The 24,607-nt window shown below is 40.9% G+C and overlaps 1 protein-coding gene across 1 annotated transcript in view; it reads left to right on the top strand.

The window, feature by feature from the left end:
• ttc28 (tetratricopeptide repeat domain 28) overlaps nucleotides 1–24,607 on the top strand; it is a 126,656-nt gene that overhangs the window by 50,507 nt on the left and 51,542 nt on the right. The window contains exon 3 of the mRNA XM_020082539.2: nucleotides 22,501–22,648. Coding sequence (XP_019938098.2) covers nucleotides 22,501–22,648 — 148 coding nt within the window. The remainder of the gene's footprint in view (nucleotides 1–22,500; nucleotides 22,649–24,607) is intronic.

The raw sequence follows: 24,607 nt of genomic DNA, 5'->3' as shown, positions 1-24,607 counted from the left end.
TTTTTAGAATCCCCCCCTCCTCTGTAATTACGTACAATGACCCTAATATTCTTTCCTTTCATGTATAAATTGTCGCATCATCATGTGCCTGCTACTGCTTATAACTCTGACTCTTTTACCTGTGCATTGGTAGAGCGAGCCCTGAGTCCCTCAAGCGGGACATACTTGTATGCATGCATGTGTGCATAGCATTGTGTGCACTCCTGTGCGTGCTTTGTAGCAAACAAATGGGATTTAACAAGTTGGGGGGAGAGAGAGAGACGTGTGAGAGCACGTGCTCCTTTTTAAATGTTTTATTTAAATGAGCTGTGGGGCACTGGAATGAGAGATAAGCTGCAGTCATTATTTTGTTGGTGCAACACACATGAGCACACTGTTCATGTTGTCAGGCTGTTTGTTGCCCAGTTTGTATGACTCTGAAGCTCCGTGCAGTGATTTATGTTCTTGGGTGATTATGTGGGTTTTTTTCCACCTGGGACTTACTCTGGTATTTCTTTGTCCATCGTTACACATTCGCTTGTAAATGTCGTCTGATGTGGACTCTGGTAAAGTCAGCATCAACGAGAGCAAGGAGCGTGATCTGTGAGCTTTGAGCCTGACACAACTTTCTGAGCACAGTGTTGTAGCAAACCATTGTGCGATCTGACTGAACACACATTCAGACCGAACCCTAACCCTGGTGGCCTCCATTGGTAAGTGCATGCTGCTACAGGAAATGCACTGTGGTGTGACAAAGTTATGGTTGCGGGACAGCCCAGAAGTCTTTGAGTCTCAACCCAACTGCATCAAAACAGCAGCCATATTAAGATGACAGAGAAAGCGGAGTTTTTTGGTTGTCTATCCGCGTGTACGTACCTTCGTCTGTCACAAATTTTCACCTGGACTCATGGATGTACTGATTCCAATTTGTTGGTCAAAGGTCAAATTCACTGTGACAGCACATATTTTGGTTTTGAACGCGACATCTTGAGGGTATTTCTTCAAATTTAGTACAAATATTTACTCTGACTCAAAGATGAATTGATTAGATTTTGGTCAAAGTTCAGTCACGATGACCTCACAAAACTCTTTGTTGCCTCGTGAATGTTATCTTAAGAACACCTTGAGGGAATCCTTTCAAATTAGGTACAATTGTTCACTCACGCTGGATTAACCAATTAGATTTGAGTGGTCAAAGGTTTCTTGTATTTTTAAACATGATATTTTTAGTCTGTCTTTTGGGATTTCCTTCAAATTTTGATTTGAAAATCAACTGATTAGATCTGAGTGGTCAAATGTCACAGTGACCTCATTAAAGTCTGGAAAAGAAGAATGTTTAGACTGAACACTGGTTGGCGTTTTTCTTTTTAAACCATAGTGTCAGTCTAAACAAGGCTTTACCTGATTACCTGACTCAAAATAAAATGACTGCATACACACTGCTGCTCTAATAAAGGCTTCTGTTGTGTTAAATCTCTCTACAGCTGCTGCACAGTTTGCTACAGAAGCTGCAACGAATGAAAAGGGAACTTCTGTGCTCGAGATGTTTCCTGTTAAATCCTGTTAATGTGTTCAGACTGAAAGTGAACACCTTTCATTTCATCTAGTAGTCTATGTGCTGGTAGTACAGATGTTAGCTGTAGCGTATTAGGAGTGTGTCTGTGTGTCAGCTCTGAGTCTAATAGATCTCAAACCTCTCCAGTTTCTGAAGTGGAGCCGTGGGATGAATGAAAAGTATTTCACTCAGGTTGGAACTTTTTCAACTTTTTCCTCGTTCATCTGTTTCTGCCCACTCATGTCTTATTATTGACTTTTCTAACATATTAAAAACAGAGCTAACCAGTAAAATAACATCAATCAAATCATATGATGGACATTAAACTGACAACAATATGAAAATAGATGTGTTTCAGTTATGCAGCTGCATACATTTCTAGACCATTTAGGCCACAGATTCTCTCCTCTGTCTGTCTGTACCTGATATTCTCAACCCTTTGATTTTTATAATTTATGTGTCGTCAACGATTGTTCATGAGTCCTTTATTTGCCTGCACAGGCCGTGTGCTTTCCACCTGTCTTTATTCTAAACTGAATAGAGAGCGAGTTGTAGATTGAAGCAAAGTGAACACATCTCCAGATGTATGAAGACTGGACTTCTGATCGCAAGAAAAAATACTGGAGAGAGACGCAGACAGTCAAGGTCTGTGTTAGCTAATGGAGCGAGAGTCACCGTGCTTAAAAGAGGGTATAGGGATAAGAGGAGAAGGTGAAAGAGGGAGACACGGAGGGAAAGACTGGCCTGTGCCATGATGGGAGAAAGAGAAAGAACGTGTGTGTTTAGGAGTTGAACCTATTTATAGTGAGGAGATCATACCTGCTTCAAGTCTCAGTGGGGCTGACCCAACCGTGCTGGGCCAGCTCGTTTTCTGTGTATGTGTGAGAGAAAGTCAGGCACATTTTGGGCTCTTGTCTTCCTTATTAGGACAAACGGCAAGTCCCCACAACTTGATTCATTAAATGTTAAGGTAAAAACATGTTTAAGGTTTAAGTGGTAAGGCTGAGATTAGGTTAAGGTTCGGCTTTTGTTAGGTTGAGATTGATGTGTATGTTAAGATTAGGCTAACATTTGAATTAGGTTAAATTTTTTTTTAGATTTAGGTTAAGTTTAGACTAAGGTTGAAATAGGGTTAGCGACTGAGACACTAAGTGTTTCGTCCTCTGAAAACAGCTTTTGGGAAGCGCTATGGGAAAATATAAAAGTTTGGTTGACGTACTTTTATGCACCTGATTTTCTTTTGAAAATTCCTGAGAAACAAATAAGGCTTTTGAAACAGCAGACTCCAAGGTTGACAGGAAACTTTTTAGTAAGTAGAAGGAAAGAGAAGGAATGGGGCCTTTAAAAACTAAGAAAACAATCTGGAAATCCCATTCTCTAAACGTGTCAAGCATCATCTGCTGCGTGCCCTGGATCTCCTCAACTGTGTCAAAACTGCGACCCTTCAGCTTGAATTTCACTCTGGGGAAGAGAGAGAAGTCGATGAATTACGCTTCTCTGATCTGTGACCTTGCAGTTGACCGTGTGACCCTGAGAGAGAAATTCACGGAGCACGACCCTGCAAATGTAGCATCCTGTTGACCTGACGCACCATCTTCTGTTTACCATTCCGCTGCAAAGTCTGCTGTTTAGTCTTTAAGTCATAGCATTAGATTCAACTCTGGTCATCAGTGATGCTCCTCAACATGAAGGTTGGGTCATTCCAGGCCCAACATGGCGCTGCTGGTCAAATCCAAAATGCAAGTGGTCACAAACGCATGTGTAACACAGCTCCTGATGCTTACTGCGTCACATAACAGACATTTATTGCTCGCACCTGCTGCATGCGTATGACCGTGCTTTGTTCGCTCACAGCAGGATCAGCCTTGATCACACCTTGTTTTGTCATTTCAGGGGCAAATCCTGCTCCCAGTGTGTCTCTCATAAGTCACTGTAAATCTGTCATTTCATGCAGTGAGACTGCAAAAGAGGGAGGAGAGTGTTCGCTGTTAATAATTCATTTTCAAAAAGCTATTGAAAATGTTCACATAAAACACAGACAGGTTTCCAAAATCAGACTCTCCTCTTCTCGTCTTCCAGCTGCGGTAGTGTGTGTGTGTGTGTGTGTGTGTGTGTGTGTGTTTGCTTGTCTGCGTGTACAGGACATCGTGCATGTGTGTGTTAGACGTATTCATTGCCTCGGCATAGCGAGGCAGTGGGGAGGTGCAAATGTCACGCTGTCTGAAAAAGCTAAACCGACTGTTCGACGTCTCAGGAGAACTTGGAGGAGGGAAGGTGAACTGGAAGATACTTGAAAATGAAAGTGCTGAATGAAAGGTGGAAAACATCACAAATCTTTTCATACAATGAGCACTCGTCATGACTTTCTACATGCACGTGCACCTACACAGGCACACAGGCACACACAGACACACACATAGCCACACAGTATTGCCTGTAATCACATTCCAGAGTGTTTCTTCTACTAAATTGAATTGTAATTGGCAGACAATATGCGTAACATCACAATTCACTGGCTGGCTCATATAGAAGCAGCCCGTCTAAATTGAGGCTAAAGTGGGCCGTGCTTACTGATGAGCCCATAGCGTTAATGAAGGAATTAAGGAGGGAGCAGGGAGCAGAGCACATATAGGAAACATAGCGGCATAGAGAAGAAAGGGGTGTGTAGCAACTCTGTTAAATGAATCGCCCCCTGGGAGTCGGTGTCATTAATGATTATTGTGTGTGACAGCAGCGGGAGAATGAACTTCTTCACCTTATGCATGCACAACCATACCTGAGTGATCTCCTGGGCAATAATGGAGCTTTTATTAGAAGAACAGAATGTTAATAGAATCTATCTTTCCTTCTTTTTCTCTACCTTTCTCCCTGCTCCTCAGTGTTTCAACCTACGAATTACATAAATGTTTGTCATTCTTTATGTCTGTCTGAATCTTATTGGCTTCACACTTGGCATGTTTATTGGGAATTGCCTGAGAAAGTGCAGTGCAGATTTCATTGAGATTTGGACACACGATTCTTTAATACTAATACAAATTGAATAAACAGGCGACCTGCTCTGTAGTAGTCGATGGGAGCACCGCATTGTGTGTACTGTCAGTCAGTGGACCAAGTTGTTTTCCTCTAAGTACTCATACAAACTACAGCAGCTGATGGCAAATGGATCAAACTTGGTCAAAATTGCTGCCAGATCTTTTTTTTTTTCACCATGTAGACTGGCACAGATATTCACAGGAGCAGTCATTGCATAAACATTTATAGACTCACTTCCTCTTTAACAATTTGTCTTTAAAGTAAAAGCATGTTTGTCTGTTGCTGTTATGCTTCATACCTAGCAGAAGTTCAGGGCTTGTATTTAGAAGTTGTGACCTTGGTTCTGAAGATTGTGTCGATTGCTTCGCAGACCTCAGAAATAGCTGACATGTAATGTATGAAAAAATAACAGCAGTTAAGTAAATCATTCAAACGTATATGTAAACAACACACATGAGCAGTAGTAAAGCAAAGTTTCATTTTCCAAAAAACATTGACTGTAAAATCTTCATTGCAGATAAACGAGGTAGGATGAACACAAAGTTTTCTAACTTCATTCTGCACAATAGACTGTTTATAAAAAGCTCTGCACACAACATCCAGCACACAAACAATACACAGTGACAGTGTATTGTAGAACTGTTTGAGGAGGACTCACTAATGACAAGGAGAATTCTGAAGCAGCTCCAGAGCATTAACACAGGACAAGAGAACATCACATTCTAAACAGACTATAGAATGGACACTAGACTAGCTGTTATAATGACACATCAGAGTTTACACCATGCTCACTGACAGGTTAAATAAATTAAACCCAAATTTGTCATTTTGCTCAAAAGCTGAAATATGTCTGATCAATTTTTTCTCCCTCTGTCCTAATTCTTTTTTATTAGCAAATATTATTTTAGAGAATATCTTTCAATGTGCTTCACATTTGTATCTTTTGCCAGCTTAAATGAAAACAGCAACCAGCAGCAGATAAAATCTGCTGTAGCTAATTAATCTTATTTCCGTAACAGCAAAGATGAAGCTTTTGGCTTCTATCTGGGTAATTTGTTAACAGTGAGCTGATGTGTGTTACCTAATGTTATTATTACATACATTTGATTATTGTGAAAAGCCCCCAGAGATGAACCATCTCGTTTTTTAGCAAAGCATATTTAAAACAAATCAGCATGAACATTCATATGTATATATATATATATAAAGTATGGATACCACAATGAGGGGGTCCATTTTTACAATCTATGTATGTGGATTAAAGCACATGTCGCAAGTGCATTTAGGACGCGTCTCAATCCACTTCTACTGGTGTAGCATTGGAAAAAGGCTGTAGTCAAAGGGTTGTACTGTGTGTTCTGGGTGTAACAATGAACTCAATCAATCAGTCTCCCCTCTCCCATTCCCTTTAAAAGCCTGGTGAGCATCTCAAAAGATCATGTGCGTAACAAACAGTGTATCTGTTGTGCACCTGCCTGTATAGTTGAATTTAATAATAATAATAATTTTAATATAATAATATGCCTTTAAAATAACAGCTATTATATCATATACTTATATAATAATTTTAATACCAAGACGCCCATGGGTGCTCGCTTAGTGCATTTTGTTATATCATCTTTGTTGAAATGGAAAATTGCAACTGCACTGGTCTGAAACCTACTTTTTTGCATTGTTGTACCTTTTGGTTGAATAGTAAAAAAAACCATCAAACCTGGCAACGCTGATGATGACTAGATGAAAAGTCAGTGGGATCTATCCTTTGGCATCATGAAATTCAGGTCAGATGGGCCCTGGTGCAATTTATAAATTAGAACAAGTCATGATTGAGAGGAGTGCTTAAATCTTCCGCTGTCAATCAAAAGTGACTGATAGCACACGTTTTCACGTTTCCTCTGATTCAGAGTTGCAGAATAAGTGTTTTTTCTCTGAAAGGTTAGACAGAGGATTTTAGAGAGACAGAGCAGGGAGGAGAAGAAACGTGTGAGAGAAATAGAGGAGTCAAATGTCAAAGGAGAGAAAGTATCTACAAACAAACGAGAAACCTTCAAGCCGACAGGTTTTGCTACCAGTTCACAACAAATGAAAACCCTGTGTAGCCAGGTTTACTCTTTTACGTATGTCACATACTGTATATAGTTTAAAATAACTAAGATAACAATGTTGCTTGATGAGTTGTTCTGACTTTTAATGTTTACAGCTGACTTGTTTCAAAACAAGAACACTGGAAAGATTCCCACAGGTCTCAGGATAATAGTCTTCACAAGGAACAGGCAAATAATAAGATACATAACCCTGTTAACCAGGCTGCTTAGCTTCTATAATCATGAGTCATAGGGTGAGTTTAGGATGATGGCGAAACTTTGTGCTAAGATTTTAGAACATGGGACAAGATTGTATATAACATCCCTTGTATGTTTAAAGGTCTTCTGCACAAATTAAGTTACCAACCAGCAGTAGATGTTAGCAGGTGTTAGCGGCCACCAGTGGATGTTAGGGACATAACTTCAGTTGTGCACCTTCGCGTCATCAAGTGTTTTGGCCTTGTAATCAAGGCTAAAGGTAAATCTGACTATGAAAGCCATGTGGCCCGCTCAGTAGATCAGACATGATTCCCTCTAGGCCGTTTTAAACTAAACACTGTCCATTTTAGAACATGGGACAACATGGAGAATATTCCTTGTATGTTCTTCTGCACTAATTAATGCCTGCCACCAGTTAATGTTATCGGATGTTGGTGACTACCAGCGGATTTTAGGGACATGTCAGCTGTGTACCTTAGCATCATTAGGTGTTCCGGCCTTTTAATCACAGGACATCCTCTTCTAAGGTGGATCGTGGATCCCCAGAGCAACCTGATGATGGATGTTGCAATGAAACCCCTGCAGTCAACTTCCACAGGGCAAACTATTGCTTCCCAGCCACGTTGCTCTGAAACTGAAGCCAGACTCAACAAAAACAACTCAACATACTGTTTGCATTTTTCTGAGAGAAAACAGCAAACAGGTGAAGACATTACTGACATTACTGACAGCACATCCAGTTAGTCAACTCTGTTTCTCAAGAGCGGGAGTGTAAGCTCGTCCTCATCATTTGCTGCTTAATCTGTAAATCAGGTTGGTCTGGAACAAGCTCCTTCATCCTCTTGTTGGGGTGTTTTTGTGATGAAATTGCCGGATTTAATGCAGTCCCATTTGAAGTAGCTGTATGTTCACCGATCAGCGTAACGCAGTGACGTCGGACATACCTAAGATGATGTCGACCAATCACATTGCATTAAAAAACATACCAATTGGCTCAAAATAAAAGTGGGAGTGTCTCTGTGCACCGAGGAAAATCTGCAACAACTAATTATCGAGCAGCATCAGGTGCTGTTGATGCAAAAACTTTCAGGACCCCATTCACATCCATTTGGCCAACACACACACACCCGGAAGTATTTAGACAGAAATTAACCAAATACAATTTGAAGACAACTTATATTGAATGCTCCCAGGCGCTTACAGTCTACCCAGCCAATGTATGAGTAAAATATTTTTATATAATTAAATTATGTTTAACATTTTGTACAGGCTTTTTTGTCAGAGGATGATGGAGGGGGTGGCCAACCACCACATGTGATGGGACTGTAAGCTGCTCCAACTGGCCACTCCTGGTCAGTGGAGGAGGCCCTCTCTGTCCCTGGCCCCCTTTTCTGACAAATATTGTCCATTAAACTGCGCTTGATGTTTTATATATGCCCATAGTAATTATAGCCTTGTTAATTGCAGTTAAGAATTCCACATGTCCAATTCTGAGCAGTACAGATTAGCTTCACTAAACTCTGATTGCCTCCAGACCTGGTTTCTACACCTACAGGGAAATGCAGGTTTGTTTGTTTTTTTTAAATAATAAAAAAAGAATATGTGCTTTATGAATCTTCTGCTTTAACATGCAGAGATTTCCAATGCTCTGAATCCTGCTGTGCCAAGTTATCACTAAGCTATGACCTGGACAGTCAGTTTGGAAATAAAAGTGTATTTCTGCATTAACGTCTATCTGCTAACATCTGATTGTCAATGAATCATTTCCCCTTGGAGAAAAAAAACACATAAGTACATGCATAGCGACATGAGGGGAGTGACTGGATACAGGAATGTTGATAGATTAATGACTAAATTCTCAGTGCTAGGTAACTGCTGCTTCTCTGTGAATTATCGCAACCGGTGAAGATTGGATTTGAAACATAGAGAGGGTCTAATTAGCTTTTGTAGGGAATCATTGGAGTGTGTTCTCACCTTGCCCTGATTCAGTGTGAGTGGGAAACTGCATGCCCGGCGTCTTCCCTTGTGTAATCACTGGTCTCGGTGATGTGCCGTCCCTCTCCCCACTCGTCCTCCACCTCTGTTCATCTCTCCTGGGATGATTTGGCTCTAATTAAAGCAGCGCACCAAAGAGAGAAATAAGGAGGGGGCGTTGACCCTGATCACAGCTTCGGCGTTTAAAAGCGAAGGAAGAGAACGAAGCCTTGTTTCCAAAGCACAGAAACATGAACAACTGAGTAAGCACCAGTGCTGCGTGAAAATGACCATCGTGATTGGGAGATTTGAAATCATTATTCTCTCAAGAAATATTTAGATACGACTAACCCATACCCATTTGTCTTAATAATTGAAATTTAGATATTCACAGTAGATCAAAAGACTATGTGAAGCATGAAAGGGGAGAATGATTACCTTATGCCCTCGTACCTTTTAGCACCTTTCAGCTCATTGTTTTGGATTTAAAACCCTCATCACTTTTATGTAAATGTTTTTTGGACACAACACACACAACCTTTTTCCTGTAAAAGTCTCCAAACACTTTGTTCACACAGTGACCCGAATCTGATTCTGTTCCCCCATGTGACCTAGATCTGATTGTTCAATGACATAATACACAAATCACATGGAATCGGATCTTTTCAACTTTCATATGTGTTTCTAAATCAGATACCGATCTGATTTTTGGGAAATGAGACCTCAGTCTGAACAGCTATGTGACCCGTTTTGGAATTCACCGCCACTTTTAAGCCACCATAGGTCGACATTCTTCATAATTCTGCTCAGGAGAAAGGGTGCGTGGGAGTTACCATGCAAAAACAAACATGGAAGACAGCTGCGACGGAGGTAGTCAGTGGAGGGACAGTGAGATTTGAGACCTTGGAGTGACACGTATGTACAAGCAACACTTGAGGGTTTGTATTGTAACCGGTCTGTGTTTGAAAATTGAACCGTAAACGCTCATGTATCCTCCACGTTTATTACCGACTTCTTCTCCTAGTGTACTTCGGTACATAGCATGCTGTGTGTGACGTCTTCTTGTGGGTCACATCAGGGCCATGACCAGTTCACATTTAAGTCTGATACCGGCCACATTTGAAAAGATAAAGTGAACAGCTACATGAAAAAAATCGGATCTAAAAAAAATTCTGAATTAAGCTCTAAGGCTTGCAGCGTGGACGTATCTTAAATACTCATTGTACACATCCTGCCAGCATCAAACAGCAACATGAGAGTAAAAAGTGACCATGTGGTTGTCGCTGTGGTAACTATGACAGAGCTCAGGAGGAAGTCAGGTGCTGATGGAGGGGTGGGTGAAGTATTTGAGTCCACAAAACACATCTGGAGTCTCGCAGGTAAATTTTGTTACAGCAGAATCCAATACAAATGAAGTCAATGGTGACCTTTCCTTCAGACGTAATAAAACAACATGAAAAGCCATACATGCCTTCATACTGCTCGTGTGTTGTCATCCAAGTGTCCGTAGCCCCGACATTCATATTCAACTTGGGATGGCGACGTTACACCACGTTTTAAGCCTAAAAAGAGGATAACAGAGCACATTTAGGCTAGAAACATGGTGTGAATGACTCAGTTTCGAGTCGGGGCTTACGGACACTTAGATGACACCACAGGAGCAGTATGGAGGCTTTTCTTTTCTGTTGTTTGAAAAAGTGATCCCGTCACTTCAATTGTATTGGATAAGGCTGCACTCAAACGACTCAAAAGATGAGGGAATTTAAATTTTTCCGTGAACTATCCCTTTAATGCACCCTGTTTTTTTTTAAATGTGTACCATCAGTTGTTGGGTCGAGTTGAAGCCCGATACTTAAGCATCGGACATCTTGTCGCATGCCAGCACCATTACCAGTTTAAAAAACGGTTTGTCACCGAAGTGCAATGAATCCTGGGTTAGGTTGACCCAAGAGGGATCCACCAGTCGGAGCCATTTTCCATCTCCATCGTTCACATTATACTTTTATTGAGACTGATGTCCTGTGCCTCTCTTCGTGTGCACAGGTTGTCATGTAGAAACCTGGGTGATCCGTCAGGAGCACTATGTTTGGTGCCGTAGATCCTCTCTAGTTGTCACATAAAAATTTTATCTCATGGCGATTTCATCAGCACAGTAACTATTTTATATTACAGATGCAGTTGCTCAATTAAACAGTTTGTCTACGTAATTTTTCAATAAAAAAAACATATTTCCACCTCACAACCATTAAGATTCCCTGCTTAATGGTTGTTTTCTGTCACTGTGCATTGAGTTTTAAGGGTTTGAATTGATAATAAAAATAAATGTTACTTGCAGCCCTAATCCATATCAACCTACAGTATATTGCTTTAATCTTTCTCTCTGCTTCAACCTGGTCTCTCAGTTTTACAGCGACACATTGACCTCCCCCCCAACTCCCTTTACCCAGCAGGTGTACGTGCTCCCTTGTGGTCAAAGGTCAGAAAGGCAATCAAGCGATCACTCGACCTGCTGCACGAGCACACGCGCACACACACAAGCGCAGCAGCGGTCGGTTGAGTGACAGCCTAATTACCCAGTGTGAGAGAACCAAACCCCTGAGCTGTGCTGCAGTTAACAGGATCAGAAGGCCGCTTGTCCTCTTCATCTCCCCACTTCGCTTTTATGCATATTTTCCTTGTAAGTGCTGCAGTATGAGTGCGTTTCATGTGTGTGTGTAGCATGGCGACGTGTATTGTTTCAAAGATGGCCAAAGATAAGTGTAAACACACACTTGAACGGGTCGATGGAATGACTCAGAGTCTGGGTCTACAGATAAAGTAAAGCAGAGAGAGAAGAAAAAGGGAATTGCTTTCGGTCAACGAGGGAATAAACCTTGTGCGGAGAGGTTAACTAGGATTACTTGTGTGTATGTGTGCGACAGAGAAAATGCTTCAAAAATGCTTTAATTTAGAGCTCTTGGTTTAGAGTAATTCAGTCCGTACGCCAAGGTTAAATGTCCAACCTGACGTTCTGCTCAGGTTATCCACAAACACTTCTTGATAAAAATGTGTTTTGAGCAAAATAACATTTGTGTTGTCAGGATGGCATTCGTGTTTACTAGAAGTCGATAGAGAGTGAAGGTTTGAAGCGGGGGATCGTGTGTTTGAACAGCTGCTGTAAAGTGGAGTTTCTGTGCTCTTTAAAAAGAAGATAGAAAGAGGGATGTGTCAGATGACCCTTTACATTGACCTCCACACATCACATTTCAAAGGGAGATGGAAAGCTGATCTTTACTGTGTGTGACTTACACTCCAACGGTGGCCCTTAATTATATTGCCATTTAACTACTTTGATCCCATGTGCTGAACCAGAATAGAGGATGAACACAAAGGGAGTTTTCCACACTCTGCTATATTATTAGCATCTAGCAGACACTAAGCAACATCCTTACCCCATTTTGAGTTGTGTTTCTAAACGCCAGACAAATTAAAGTCCAGTTGGATCGTGGTTCTAGCTCTAATCTTCCCTGCCAACCTGAAAAAGTATCTGGAGCTGAAGAGCCAGACAATTTTCTCAATGTTTGTTTGCTTTGCTTTACTAAGTTTTCGTTTGACAATGCATGGACTCTGCTGTGCCTGGTGTCCACACTTCTCCGGAGGTTTAGAGATTGTTAGGGCTGGACTTCACAGATATCCCCAACTGACTGATTTGAAGTTTCAGTTAGAACATCAACATCAGTCGAAATCAATGATGTGACAGACCCACCAAGTATTAATGCACCGTATTTATTTATTTTATTTTACTTTTTATATACTTACTTAATCATTTTCATCATAATTACTATTTAATTTATCTACTGTGTTATTATTTTTTAGTATTTTAGTTCGATGTTGTGTGTTTGTTTGTCTGTTTGTTGTTTTGGTCCTGTCTTTGGTGTTCTCCTTATCCCGCTGTTGCATTGAAATTGTGGATATATTTTTTAAAATATTTTTTGTATTCAAAATGTTTAATAAAAAAATGATAGGGAAAAAAAAAAGAGCTGCTGAAACAGAGATGTTTGGAAATGCTGCTGGCCCCATTTTAGATGACACTCTGGGGCTGCATTTTAGTGCGGATGGGCAGAGGCTGAGATGTTTGGGAATGAGGAGGTGGACACTCACAATCTCTTGCTCTTTTCAGTCATGACATAGCCTTGGCTGATCTGTCAGGTTACTACACGTGACCCCTTCTGGAAGAAAACAAGCAGCATTAGCCTCAGCTACCAGTGTAAAAAGCAGCATGGATAATGAATTAATTAAAAAAGAAGTATTGCTGGCCCTGTTGGCTATTATTTGAGTAATTCCTGTGCACACTAACACGCGCATGCCCAGTGTACAAGAGTTTTCACGTGATATGCGTCTTAAGGTGTTAGTGTGGACTGGAAAGGAACTGATACGGAGCTGAAGAGGTTGTTTTAGTTAAAAAATGTTCTTTTCAGACAAAAACTTAGTGGAATGGATGTAGACTGAGTGTGCAGGTCATAAATCCAAAACAGTTAACCAAAGGGGGCAGAAAAAATGTTTTTAGATAACATTGTATTTCTTGACAGTCTCTTCTAAGGTTTTGGTTGTGCCTTGTTGGTACACAGAAACAGTGACAGATAAAGCTGTGTAACTAAAGAAAAGACAGCTTCTTTCTCGCCTCCACACCCGACCAAAGTCCCAGAAACCTTTGAATGCAGCCCCCACCTAATCCAGTGTCGTGGGGTTTCAGACACTTAGTTTGACCCCGGCATGCATCTCAGTGTGTGTGTGTGTGTGTGTGTGTGTGTGTGTGTGTGAGTGTGTGTGAGTGAGTGTGTTTTATATTCTACCCCATCAAGTGTATAAACATGCAAACCTTATTGAATGAAATCTTTAAGGAGTAGTTGCTGAGAGAAGATCAATCTCATGTCTCATGGAAAACCTGAAGCTGCCAGCAGTGCTCAGCATGAGGACTGGAAACAGGCGTGAGGAGCCAACCCTGCTTTTATTAGATTAGGTGTTCTTACCATAACCTTGTGTTTCACCTGGGAACCAATCATTTACCGATCGTCAGCGCGCTCTTATTTTTAGATCAATGAAAAGAAAGTTGAATGAACAACTTTAGCAGGAGTCAGCATTCGTCATTGTAACTTTTTAATTAGGTTTTAACCAGTATTTCTCAAAGGGTGTAAAGTCCCTATTACCATTTTTGTTATAGAGTTACACTCCGACAGCTGTTGTTGTATAATTACTGGAATGGACCAGCATGTGATAACACTCATAACAGCACTGTAAAGAACTACCGCCCTGCCCTGTCGTGTCCAGTGAACACAGTTAATGGCCTGTGTTGTGCGTTAATGCAGCTCAGTCGCTGCCGTGGCCTGGTTACTGCAGACAGACGGCAACGCCTGATCTGTTGGCTCCAAATAAATTCTGCGGTCCCTCAACATATGAAGCCAGGGGCATCGCTGATGACCCTGCATATGGTACATGCACTTAGATGCGCAGCACACACAGAAGAGACGTACACACTTGTCTCTGTACTTGATGAACGAGCGTTTCATGTTGAGAAAAAACGACTTGTGGTAAAATTCAAGGCTGTGGACACACCTCTGGATCTGCAGTGTTCCCATTTTTCTGAGTTTCACACACACTACATCACACAGACTGGTGAAGCTATTAGACTGGCTCGGCAGGTCTGTGCGAGAGAGCCCACAGCTGGTCGTGTAACATCTTTATGGCTCCCTGTGGAAACAGTGGTTATGGCCACTCCAACTCAATTATTGCATCTCAGCTAGTGTCCCAGTGCAGCAATGATAAATATTCATGCAGATTAAGCAGGGAACAGTTGGGGTGTGTGTGTGTGTGTGTGTGTGTGCTGCCTTTTGCTGTACCACTTTTCAACAGTTACGTTATAACTGCTTTTATAATTCATGTATTTTTATGCAATTGTTTGCACATTGAGTAATCATCGCATTAAAAACTGGTGGCTGGCTGCAGTATTGGTCACATCAAATAAAATTTACTCAAAGATGGTCATGGTCATTTTTAGTACTTTTACATAACTCTATCACACCGATATGTGTCCAAGTGCTATTTTTCTCTGGTAACTTTGGGTGTGATTAGTTATTCGATGGAATAAAAACATGGTGAAACATCTTGATTGACGGCTGATAACGAGTCATGATTGGTTGAGGTTGTGTAGTGTTCGGACCTCGATACTCCGACTCCATCCCCATCACTACTGCGGAGACTCTGGCTCCTAATATCCAAGACCTATTGCTTCTTCCTCTTTCATTTATTATCTCAAGACCACTGAGATTGAACCTTTGACCATCTGCAGGGCCCAGAATCCAAGTTGGGAACCATTTAACTGAAATACAAAAATAAAAAGAAGTATTCATTATGCATGAGTTGTACTTTAAATGGAGTATTTAACATTTTTTTTGTATTACTTCTAAATACATCTCTCATCACCAAATGTCGCTCGACATGGACGTATGGAATTCCTTACCTCCCAGTTAGTCAGGTTCAAATATGTTTTTGCGGCCTTTGCTGTTTGTTTCTTATTTGTGTTCGATGATGTGTTTCCAGTTTTCTGTGGAGGTGCTTGCTCAGCAGCATTATTTCTCAGCCACAGTACTTTACAGGCTGACTAGTCTATTAGCAGAACCTGTTTGAATCATGTCGCCCGGCGAGATGAGAGGGCTGTTCATTCCCAGACTGTGAGTAACTGTGCACTGCTGTAGAGGTCTGCCGGTGTAAATTCACCGGGTCTGATCATCCTTTACGCTGATAAAAAATAAAACTGCATTAAGTCCCACAAAGAGGCATCCTCACAATGCCGATTACTGTTTTTAATGACTCCCTCACCCCCTCTCAGGCTCTGAAATAATGATCTCACTCTCCAAGGTTTATGGCACACAGCTCACAACTCACACAGCGTGTCGTTATATCACCAACTGTGGGATAAGTGAGGTATTGACTCCATTTCTCAGCGATGGACATGCGACCCCAGCAGCCTCTTCATCCTTGATGAAGACTGCAGAGACAATAATTCCTCCCTGAGTTTAGGAAACAGTAAATCTTAAACAGTAAACAGTAAAATTCCAGCTTTGATTTGGGTGGCACTTTTCTTTTGTCCATCATTACTATTGGTTATTGTGTTGAGCCTGATTTCCAGTCATGCACTGAACATATACAGTTTACAGTGATACAGTCATTTTATTTTTTAAACAATATGTTGTTAGTGTCACACAAAAATAAACACACAAATGTTAATATGTGTTTGATATTTATTTAATATGTATTTTATTTGGAAAAATTCTACACTGTATATCTGTATATATCTGAAACAATTCCCGTATCTGGATTGATTCATCCTCAGTTCACTGAATGCACCATCTAGTCACCATAGTAGACTGAAGGAATTATAAGTAAACCTAAAAAGCATTATAATGTATTTATTAGAACGCACATTGATATTTCGGGGGTATTTTGGTTTAATTTTGGACAGTGGGAGGAAGTGGAGACACGTCATCCATCTTTATATACAGTCTTTTATTCCAACTAAAGCAAATACAAAATACAACCTCATGTTGTGCTAATCCTGTTCACACACGGACTCAGAAACTTTCCAGTGTTTTCTTTTATCAAGTGACAGGACCACAGAATCATCCTCACTGCTCAACACCCTTTTACTGCCACCGACTTTTCAGCGTGAATACGAGTGTGCAAGGTTTATGTGCGTGATGATTTTATTGGATGACAAAAACAAAAACATGAAAAATACAGACTTTGTTTGCAAAGACCTTCAATCTTACTCCTCCTCAATAACAAAAGAAGATATGCATGCTGCTTTACTCACATGCAAACTGTAGGAATCTGAACAAGGTTTAGTGTTAATTGTTTGCTGTGAGGAAAATTCGAGCTGGCTCCAGGAAGCCAGGTCTGTCAGGAAGCTCCTCTCTTTATTCTCAGCCTCCTCCACCTCTAATAAATCACTTTCCCTCTTCCACATCCTCTCTTATAACTGTTTAGTCAGAAGTAAAATAAGGTCCAATCTACTTTGTCTCCAGCTAAAATAAGAGTGAAGGTTTCATCTGTGCGTTTTGAGGCAGATTCTCTGATTTGCTAAGACATCAATCTCTATCATGTCTGCTGCTTTATGTGATCCACTCTCTCTCTCTCTCTCTCTCGCTCTCGCTCAGCCCCTCTCTCACTCTCTCCCGCCACTTGTGGTGCCATCTGTTCTCGATTAATGTGAGTTACGAGCAGTAATTGAAGCATCTGTTCATCTGGTGTGCATCCTTTCCTCTGACACACCAACATATAGCACCTCTCTTCATGGCTCACTCTCTCCTTCATTCTGTCTCACTCAAACACTGAACTCGTTGGTCCAATTGTTGGATTTTTGAAATACAAACACTTCTGTTCTTCAGAGGATGAAGCGTGATGACTCGATGATCCCCTGACTTTACCTCTAGCACCACCAGAAGTCTTACACTCACCTCAGAAATATGCTGTGTGGACTTTCATGGTTCACAGAGGACCCTTCCAGCTTTTGGTGGTCCCATGACTTTAAGTCCCTTTAGTGCTGTTGTTTTGAGGAAAATACCTTTAATCATCCATATGATATAATAATAATGACTTGATGGTTTACTGTGAATCTCTTGTTAATTTCAAGAATTGTTATATCATTTGCTATATGTTCATAGACTGCAGCCATATTTCCTTTTTTATTTATTTGAAATAGTAGTTTTTTAATTTCTGTAGCCTTTTACGAATTTTCTACTGATGTCTGGAGTCATCATTTCGATGAAGCTGCCACGTACAAGGCACAATCGAAACAAAGTTGAACCTAGGTTTATATGATGCTAAATGAAATATATCATGGGTACACTGCTCTTGAAATTATGTGTGATTAAGAACATTGTACCAGCCATCTTGCATATTTGCAGCCAGAGTCTGCGCTCTGCGATTGGTTGATGGAGCTGCGGTTGCAAAGTCCTGCCAATACATACAGTCAACCAATCATGAATCATTTGAAGTGTACTTTGACGATTTAGTTTGGCTGATGTCCTGTCCACTTCCACGGAGGAGGACAAATGTATTACTTATGCTGCAGCTAGCTACCAGGGGGTTATTCCAGGTGCATTGCCTTAATTTTTGGGAAGCAGTCATGTTGCCCATCATTATATACTGTCTATGGCTGGTGCATTATTTGGCCATATGACTGTGGACACCTGATCTGAGGTCAATGTATTCTGCAAAACACACCATGTTTAAGGACAACCTTTCTTTCCAGCAAAAATGGAGTTTGATACACTATAAAATACAGTCCTTTGTGTCCATAGTTTCCCCATAAGCACACCCACAAGAGCCCTCAGGGTTCTTATGAACACACAAAAGGACACAGGCTGGTATGAAGAATAAATTAACACACTTCAGGGACAAACACACTCACATACAAGCAGGATTAGTCTTGTGCCGTCTATTGATCACGTCAGCGTTCCTGACAACGAACTGTCAGGTGATGTTGAAGAGCACAGTCAGGAATCAGTGTGAAACAGACTAGACGATCCAGACAAGGGCCACAGAAGCCAGTGAAGAGTCTCTAATCTGACAAGGTTTGTTCTGAGATGCTCCAGAACACTGCTGAGCGACCGGCAGACAGAGAGGGGGTGTTTGTACAGTATGTTTTAGTCTGTGAGACTGTCTGGACGGTACCCCCCCCCCCAGACTGAGCTAATAGGCAGGATGTGTGTGAGCAGGAGGCAGGAGGAGGCAGACTCTTCCTGCTGTCACATTCTGTTTGGATATGGCATGTTTACACTCTAGGTGGGGATGAAAAGCTCCGACGCAACACAAACACACACACAACTCAGATCTACCTATTGTGATTTATTTTAACACACGTAGTCTTGCAGAGACAATGGACTCCATGCTTTGATTAACATGATGCTCTGACATAATGAGCATCCTCATCAGAGTGAAATTATCCACCTTGAAGCTTCTCTAATCAAGGTAAACGTTAATTGTAGGCAAGACTGGGACATGAATGTCTAAATGACAAACACTGCATCCTCCGTACAGCAGCCAGATCAGTGTGACAGGGACAGATTTGAGGGGCCGTGCTAAACAGAGGTAGACAGACAGGTGGGGTGTCCATATGTCACCCCAGCTACCAGCCCAGCTCCTCTTCCCTGCCTGCTGCCATCCTCTCCAGCCTGGATGAGGGTCAGAGGGCAGGCTGCTCTCCCTTTCTCCTCAGTGTGGACACTTGGCATCAGTGTGAAGAACTAAAACAGAATGGCTGTCCCACATTTCAGCCTTTAAAGTGTCGAAAAATAGAAATAGATCCAATCCCCACCCAACTATTCCAAAGCCCTAAATGACATGTTGAAGCATTTTTTGTCTATTCTGACACAAGAATGAAGAAACGCAAATGTATTCATGTGACTTTCACAGACGTCTAAAATAAACAGTTAATATAAAAATTTAAGAAGCTGGATACTGGAACTTTTAGGGTAAAATGAGATAGTATAATTGGATTTTCTGTCAGACAGGTGATGACCCAAATGCAGACGTCACAAGAGGAAATTCTAGTAAACAAATTCCAGTCTTTAATCTGAACGACTAAGTCGTTTTGGATAAAAGTGTCAGTTAAATGTAATCTAATGTAATATAATGTAATACTGAAAGGGTTGAGGGGAAACACAGGGATTAAAGCCTTGTCTACACTACTGCAGCATTTTTGTAAATTAATCTGCCCCATTAAAATGAATCTGTCGTTTTAAAAAACATCACTGACACGAACACAAAAACATTAAAGAAAGAAGCAGCATGTCAGGCCAGTAGGTAGAGGTAAAGTCTACGTCAATAAGTGCCAGAGAACAACGCTGGTCCAATTATTATTGGGCGAAGCAGACACCTTTATGCAGGTAATGTGGTTTAGTCATAAATAATACAGGTGCTAACAACACACAGGTGAAACTAGTAAGGACGGGCCAGGAAACCAGACAAAGACGGGAAGTAAAGTGAGAAACATACACAATGGCTGTGTCCGAAATCACCCACTCACTCACTTACCCCTTCTTCACTATAGGGGCTGTTTCTCCTGCCGTCTCTCCTCTCGTATCTATGTTACGAGCGTAATGCATGATGGTATACATTGCTTGGTTAGTGACCATCGGTTGTACGCTACTTTTCACAATGCATTGTGGGAAACAATGAGTCTACTATATAGGGTATAAAATGTTCACTAAACAATGAATCGTTCAGACAACACTACACTATGAAAGATCCACAATGAAATGTGATTATTTAGTGATGCTTTATTCAAAAGGCACAAAAACTTCAGAAAATAAAAATAAAAAATGGGGCATAGCCGTTTCAGATCATAGCTACATAACAAGACATCAGAATACTGACTTTTGAGACTGATCACTTTCCCGCCTTTACCAGCACCTTTCTTCTCCACCACTGCATGACCACATCATGTTCTTTAGTGTGATTAAATCTCAGATTGCCACAGGACCTCGCTGTCCTGCACACATCACATACAGCGTCGCCATAACTGCATCTGCGGTCATCCATCTTCAGTGGCTCACACGTGTATATAGCGTTCGTATACGACAACGACAGAGGAAAGGAGAAGTAGTTCTTATCAAGCTGGTGTCATTTAGACGAGATCCTGATGAATGAGTGGTCCCTTTCCTCTGTTTTCCTGTGGTTAATAAAACACACATTTCAATTAAGACATTGATCTGTTGAAATGAGGATCGATTCTACAACAAAAACATTTGGCATATTTTATTATCGGTCCGCTACCCCATAACTGATTGATCTACTAATTCTAATCTAATAGAATTTGATGTATTATTGAGTTTATATATTACTTTGATTTGATTTTTTTGATATATAGCTCTAAAGTACTACTAAACTACCCCACACCTGATGTGCACTCTGTTTCTGAGCTAATCCTGCTATTACTTGTTTCTCCTTTTTTTTATGGATTTGACTTTTACATCGTATGTTACGGGAATTGTTTCAGTATTTGATCATATGACACACCTCATTAGATTGACGTCTTGATTTGAATCTATAGCCTTGCCTGAAGCACTTTGTAGTTTATGTTTTGAAAATGCTCCTCATACATTATTATATTATGGAAGCTTTGTCTGATTCTAGTCTTTTTTCTGTGTGATATGACTCCATCTGTAATTGCCAACCATTTATCCCACTTTGTGTTAATCAACAATGAAATGACACTGAGCCCTGTTCACATCATGCACTGTCACCAGCACACTGGGGACTCGAGGCCTAATGCATTAGATTAGACGTGACCCCTGGCTCCATTCGTTTCAATGAAGCTGTCTGAGGACCAGTGCTGCACAAAGACAGTGCGGGTGCACAAAGTGGCAGGAGCGGCCATGTAATCTAATTCCTCTCGTCTTTGTCTTCATCTATTCACTGTCATGACAGGTTATGTTGAAACAGGGGGAGGGAGGGCAGGATGATAAATGGAAGAGGAAAAGGAGAGGAATGGAGGGGAAGAGAGAGGTAGACGAGACAATTAGGCTACAGTCTGGTCGGCAGTGAGAGAGGAACAGAGTGTGTGTGTGTGTGTGTGTGTGTGTGTGTGTGTGTGTGTGTGTGTGTGTGTGTGTGAGAGTATTTTTTTATCTTTTGCTGGATTCTCCTTGAATTTGATGTCATCACTCATTGTCTCTTATCTTGCTGTGAATTGCACAAGGTGTCACTGACCAATCCTACCGAAAAAATATAGTTCGACAGAATGTTTCTCTATGTTCCTTCTCACAGCACCTGATTTTTTTTCCAATCCTCTGAGAGCAAGTTGAGGTGCTCAGTCAGTCAGTTTGACACTTTGATCCACAGTGAAATATCTCAACAACTATTGCATTTGTTACATGTGTTGCCTTTCTTTTGTCTTCCTCAGACCATTCACACCAAATCATTGGTGTAAGAATTGCTACAATGAATGTCATACGATTACCCTTAGGTGTATTATTTGTGTTATTATTAAATATATATATACATATATATATATGTATATTCATAACTGCTCAGTGGAGGAAGAAGCATTCAGATGATATACTGCACTATTAACAGTTACTACATCCTCCTTTAAATCATGCATTCAAACTTTACTGAAAAGCTCAGAATTAGTCAGTATAACAAAAGGTACATAGTACCTATATAGTATTTATTATATGCAGAAATTCCTCTGTCTGTTATTTATGGATCATTTTTATTGATACATTAATCAGCAGTGTGTCAAGGTGAAGCAAATTTTAGTCATTTACAGTTAATCTGTAACAATAAATACATGTTTTCTATATAAGATATTAATCTGTAAATAAAAGTTTCCCAAAATTCTACTTAACTTCATTATTCTATTTAGATTTTCTTGGTTACTTTCCACGACTTTACCAGATTGAATATAGTATTCCCCCACATATCCACTTATCTATCAGTTTTATTATTGCACTGTATAAACCCACAATTCCATGATGATAAATATTTTCAGCCATCCTTGTACAAACTACAAAAATATATAGAAGTGGATCAAAATATCAATCTGCCTAATGTGAAAGCTTAAACAAAACCCTTCCAGCCTTTAATGTCTGTTATCTGTTTTCCTACCTGCAGGCCTACTTTCGTCAGGGGGTTGCCCTGCAGTACCTGGGTCGTCATGCCGACGCCCTGGCAGCATTCGCCTCCGGCCTCGCCCAAGACCCAAAGAGTCTCCAGCTGCTTGTCGGCATGGTGGAGGCTGCCATGAAATCGCCCCTGAGAGGTAGGCCTGTCGGACAATGACAACAATTTCACGTGCGTGTCTACCAACCGTCATTCGACCTGTCTCCCTGTCCACATACTGTGAAACAACATGAGGACGATGAATACAGGCGAAAACAGTCAAACTAATTAAAACAACACAGGCACCAAACCAGAACTTTGTTTGAAAGTTACAGAGGAGAGTGAGATGTAGGCACTGAGGGAACTGTCAAGTCACTTGTCTTTTGTTGTTTTATTCAGTAAGCTTCCTCTGGGAGTGGGATTTGAAAAATAAAAAGTTCCCTCTAAAGATGCAGACCTCACAAAGAAATGAACGTACATTAGACGTGAGGAACGAGAAAACAGAAACAGAAAGGGAAGTGAGTTGTAGAAAATAAATAAAACCAGCAAGTCAGATGAAATGCCACTTAATAATGTGAAAGTATAACTCACATCCACTTCTGCCTGAATCTTGAGACCGCCCGTGTCCGCCAACAGGTGAAGTTTATGTGGTGGCAGAACTCACATCTTCTGCCAAGAGGAGCAGCAGGTGTTTGGTGTCTGAGACTGATTCGCTGAGACAGAGTCTGAAGATGCTTCCTTCATGAGACAGCACTTCACTGGGTTCCTGCTGTGACATTACATTAGTGCTTTCGGAGATAGAGTCGGAAAAGAGTCAGGGTCTGTCCCTGAGCAATGTGTGGATAGAGGACTTCATTTTGGACTTGATCTGAAACAGACCCATGGAAAACCACCTTTGACTTGGCTTACTTAAATAATAATAAGTCTCTGTCTGTCTGTCTGTGGCTCATATATCTCGAGGACCGTCCATCTTATTGGCTTCACACTTGCAAAATAAGTTCCCAAAGAAAATTTGGTGCAGGTTGATATATTCAATATTAATAATAATATTTGAATAAGCAGGTGACCAGTGCTCTGTAGCAGTGGCGACTGGGACTCATCAGTGTAAGTGACGAGGTTGATAATAACATAAGAGCTAGCTGTCTTGGCTGCTGCTACCTCCCCACGTATAGGATTATCTATTTGAAAGTATTGTGTAAATATACATACCTGGGCACTGTAATTTTAAAAGCAAGTAGTAAATGTTTCCAAACTTTAGGTGCAGTGTCGGTGCACAAATATTAATGTATCATTAACGGGTTAATTATATATTTCCATTTCTGATCAGAAAGAGAAAAGTTAGTCTGTATTATTATGTTTATTGGTATGACCTGTTTTCTTGTGGTTATAAAATATTTACAAAGTAGATTCTTGTTGTTGGTCTGCAGGCCCCACAGTTCAAGGCCTCCACAGCATAAGAAAATAGAGAAATGATACACAGCATCACGATGGTTTGCAGGCGAGAACTGGCACAGGATTATGTTTTTGCCCTTCAGCAGTATGAGAATGAGAGCAATGTGCCTTGGGAATAGCCTTCTACTTGGCAAGCTACAGCAAAAATCTGGGTATTCGCAATATGTCCCATATATTTGAGGTAGAGCATGTTGTATCCTAGCCTTTTGTGACTGCTAATATTTTACAAACAGCAAAGAAAAGGTGCCAGTGTCATGTTTAAGCAGCAGCAGTGCAAGAAGAATGCAGCGGCCACTCCTTAATGTCAGTGTTTGGTAGTGATGGCAGCATGTTGAGATCAGTGGCAGCAGATATGACATACAGTATGTAACAGAGGCCTGCCTGAATCAAAATGAAGCCCTCATGCAGATCTGAGGCTTCGTGGGAGGTTGTTTTGCTGTCCAGGGGCTGCAACCCTTCAAAACTCTATCTCCCATGAGCTTCAAAGCAAGAAAGAGTAAGCAGGAGTTGCAATGCTTGAGTAAGCAGTAGGCAGGACAACAAGTTGGACCATGGAGGAGGAAGAAATCCAATAGGCACGGGAGGGAGCGGCCTCCTCTGAGTTATCTGTCTTTCTCAGGTTTGCTGATGTCTTTCCTAGAGGAGGATGTGTTGTATTATATGGAGC

This window comes from Paralichthys olivaceus, chromosome 18 (assembly GCF_024713975.1).
Source record: "Paralichthys olivaceus isolate ysfri-2021 chromosome 18, ASM2471397v2, whole genome shotgun sequence".
NCBI classification, from domain to species: domain Eukaryota; kingdom Metazoa; phylum Chordata; class Actinopteri; order Pleuronectiformes; family Paralichthyidae; genus Paralichthys; species Paralichthys olivaceus.
This window is presented reverse-complemented; position numbering and strand designations above follow the sequence as displayed.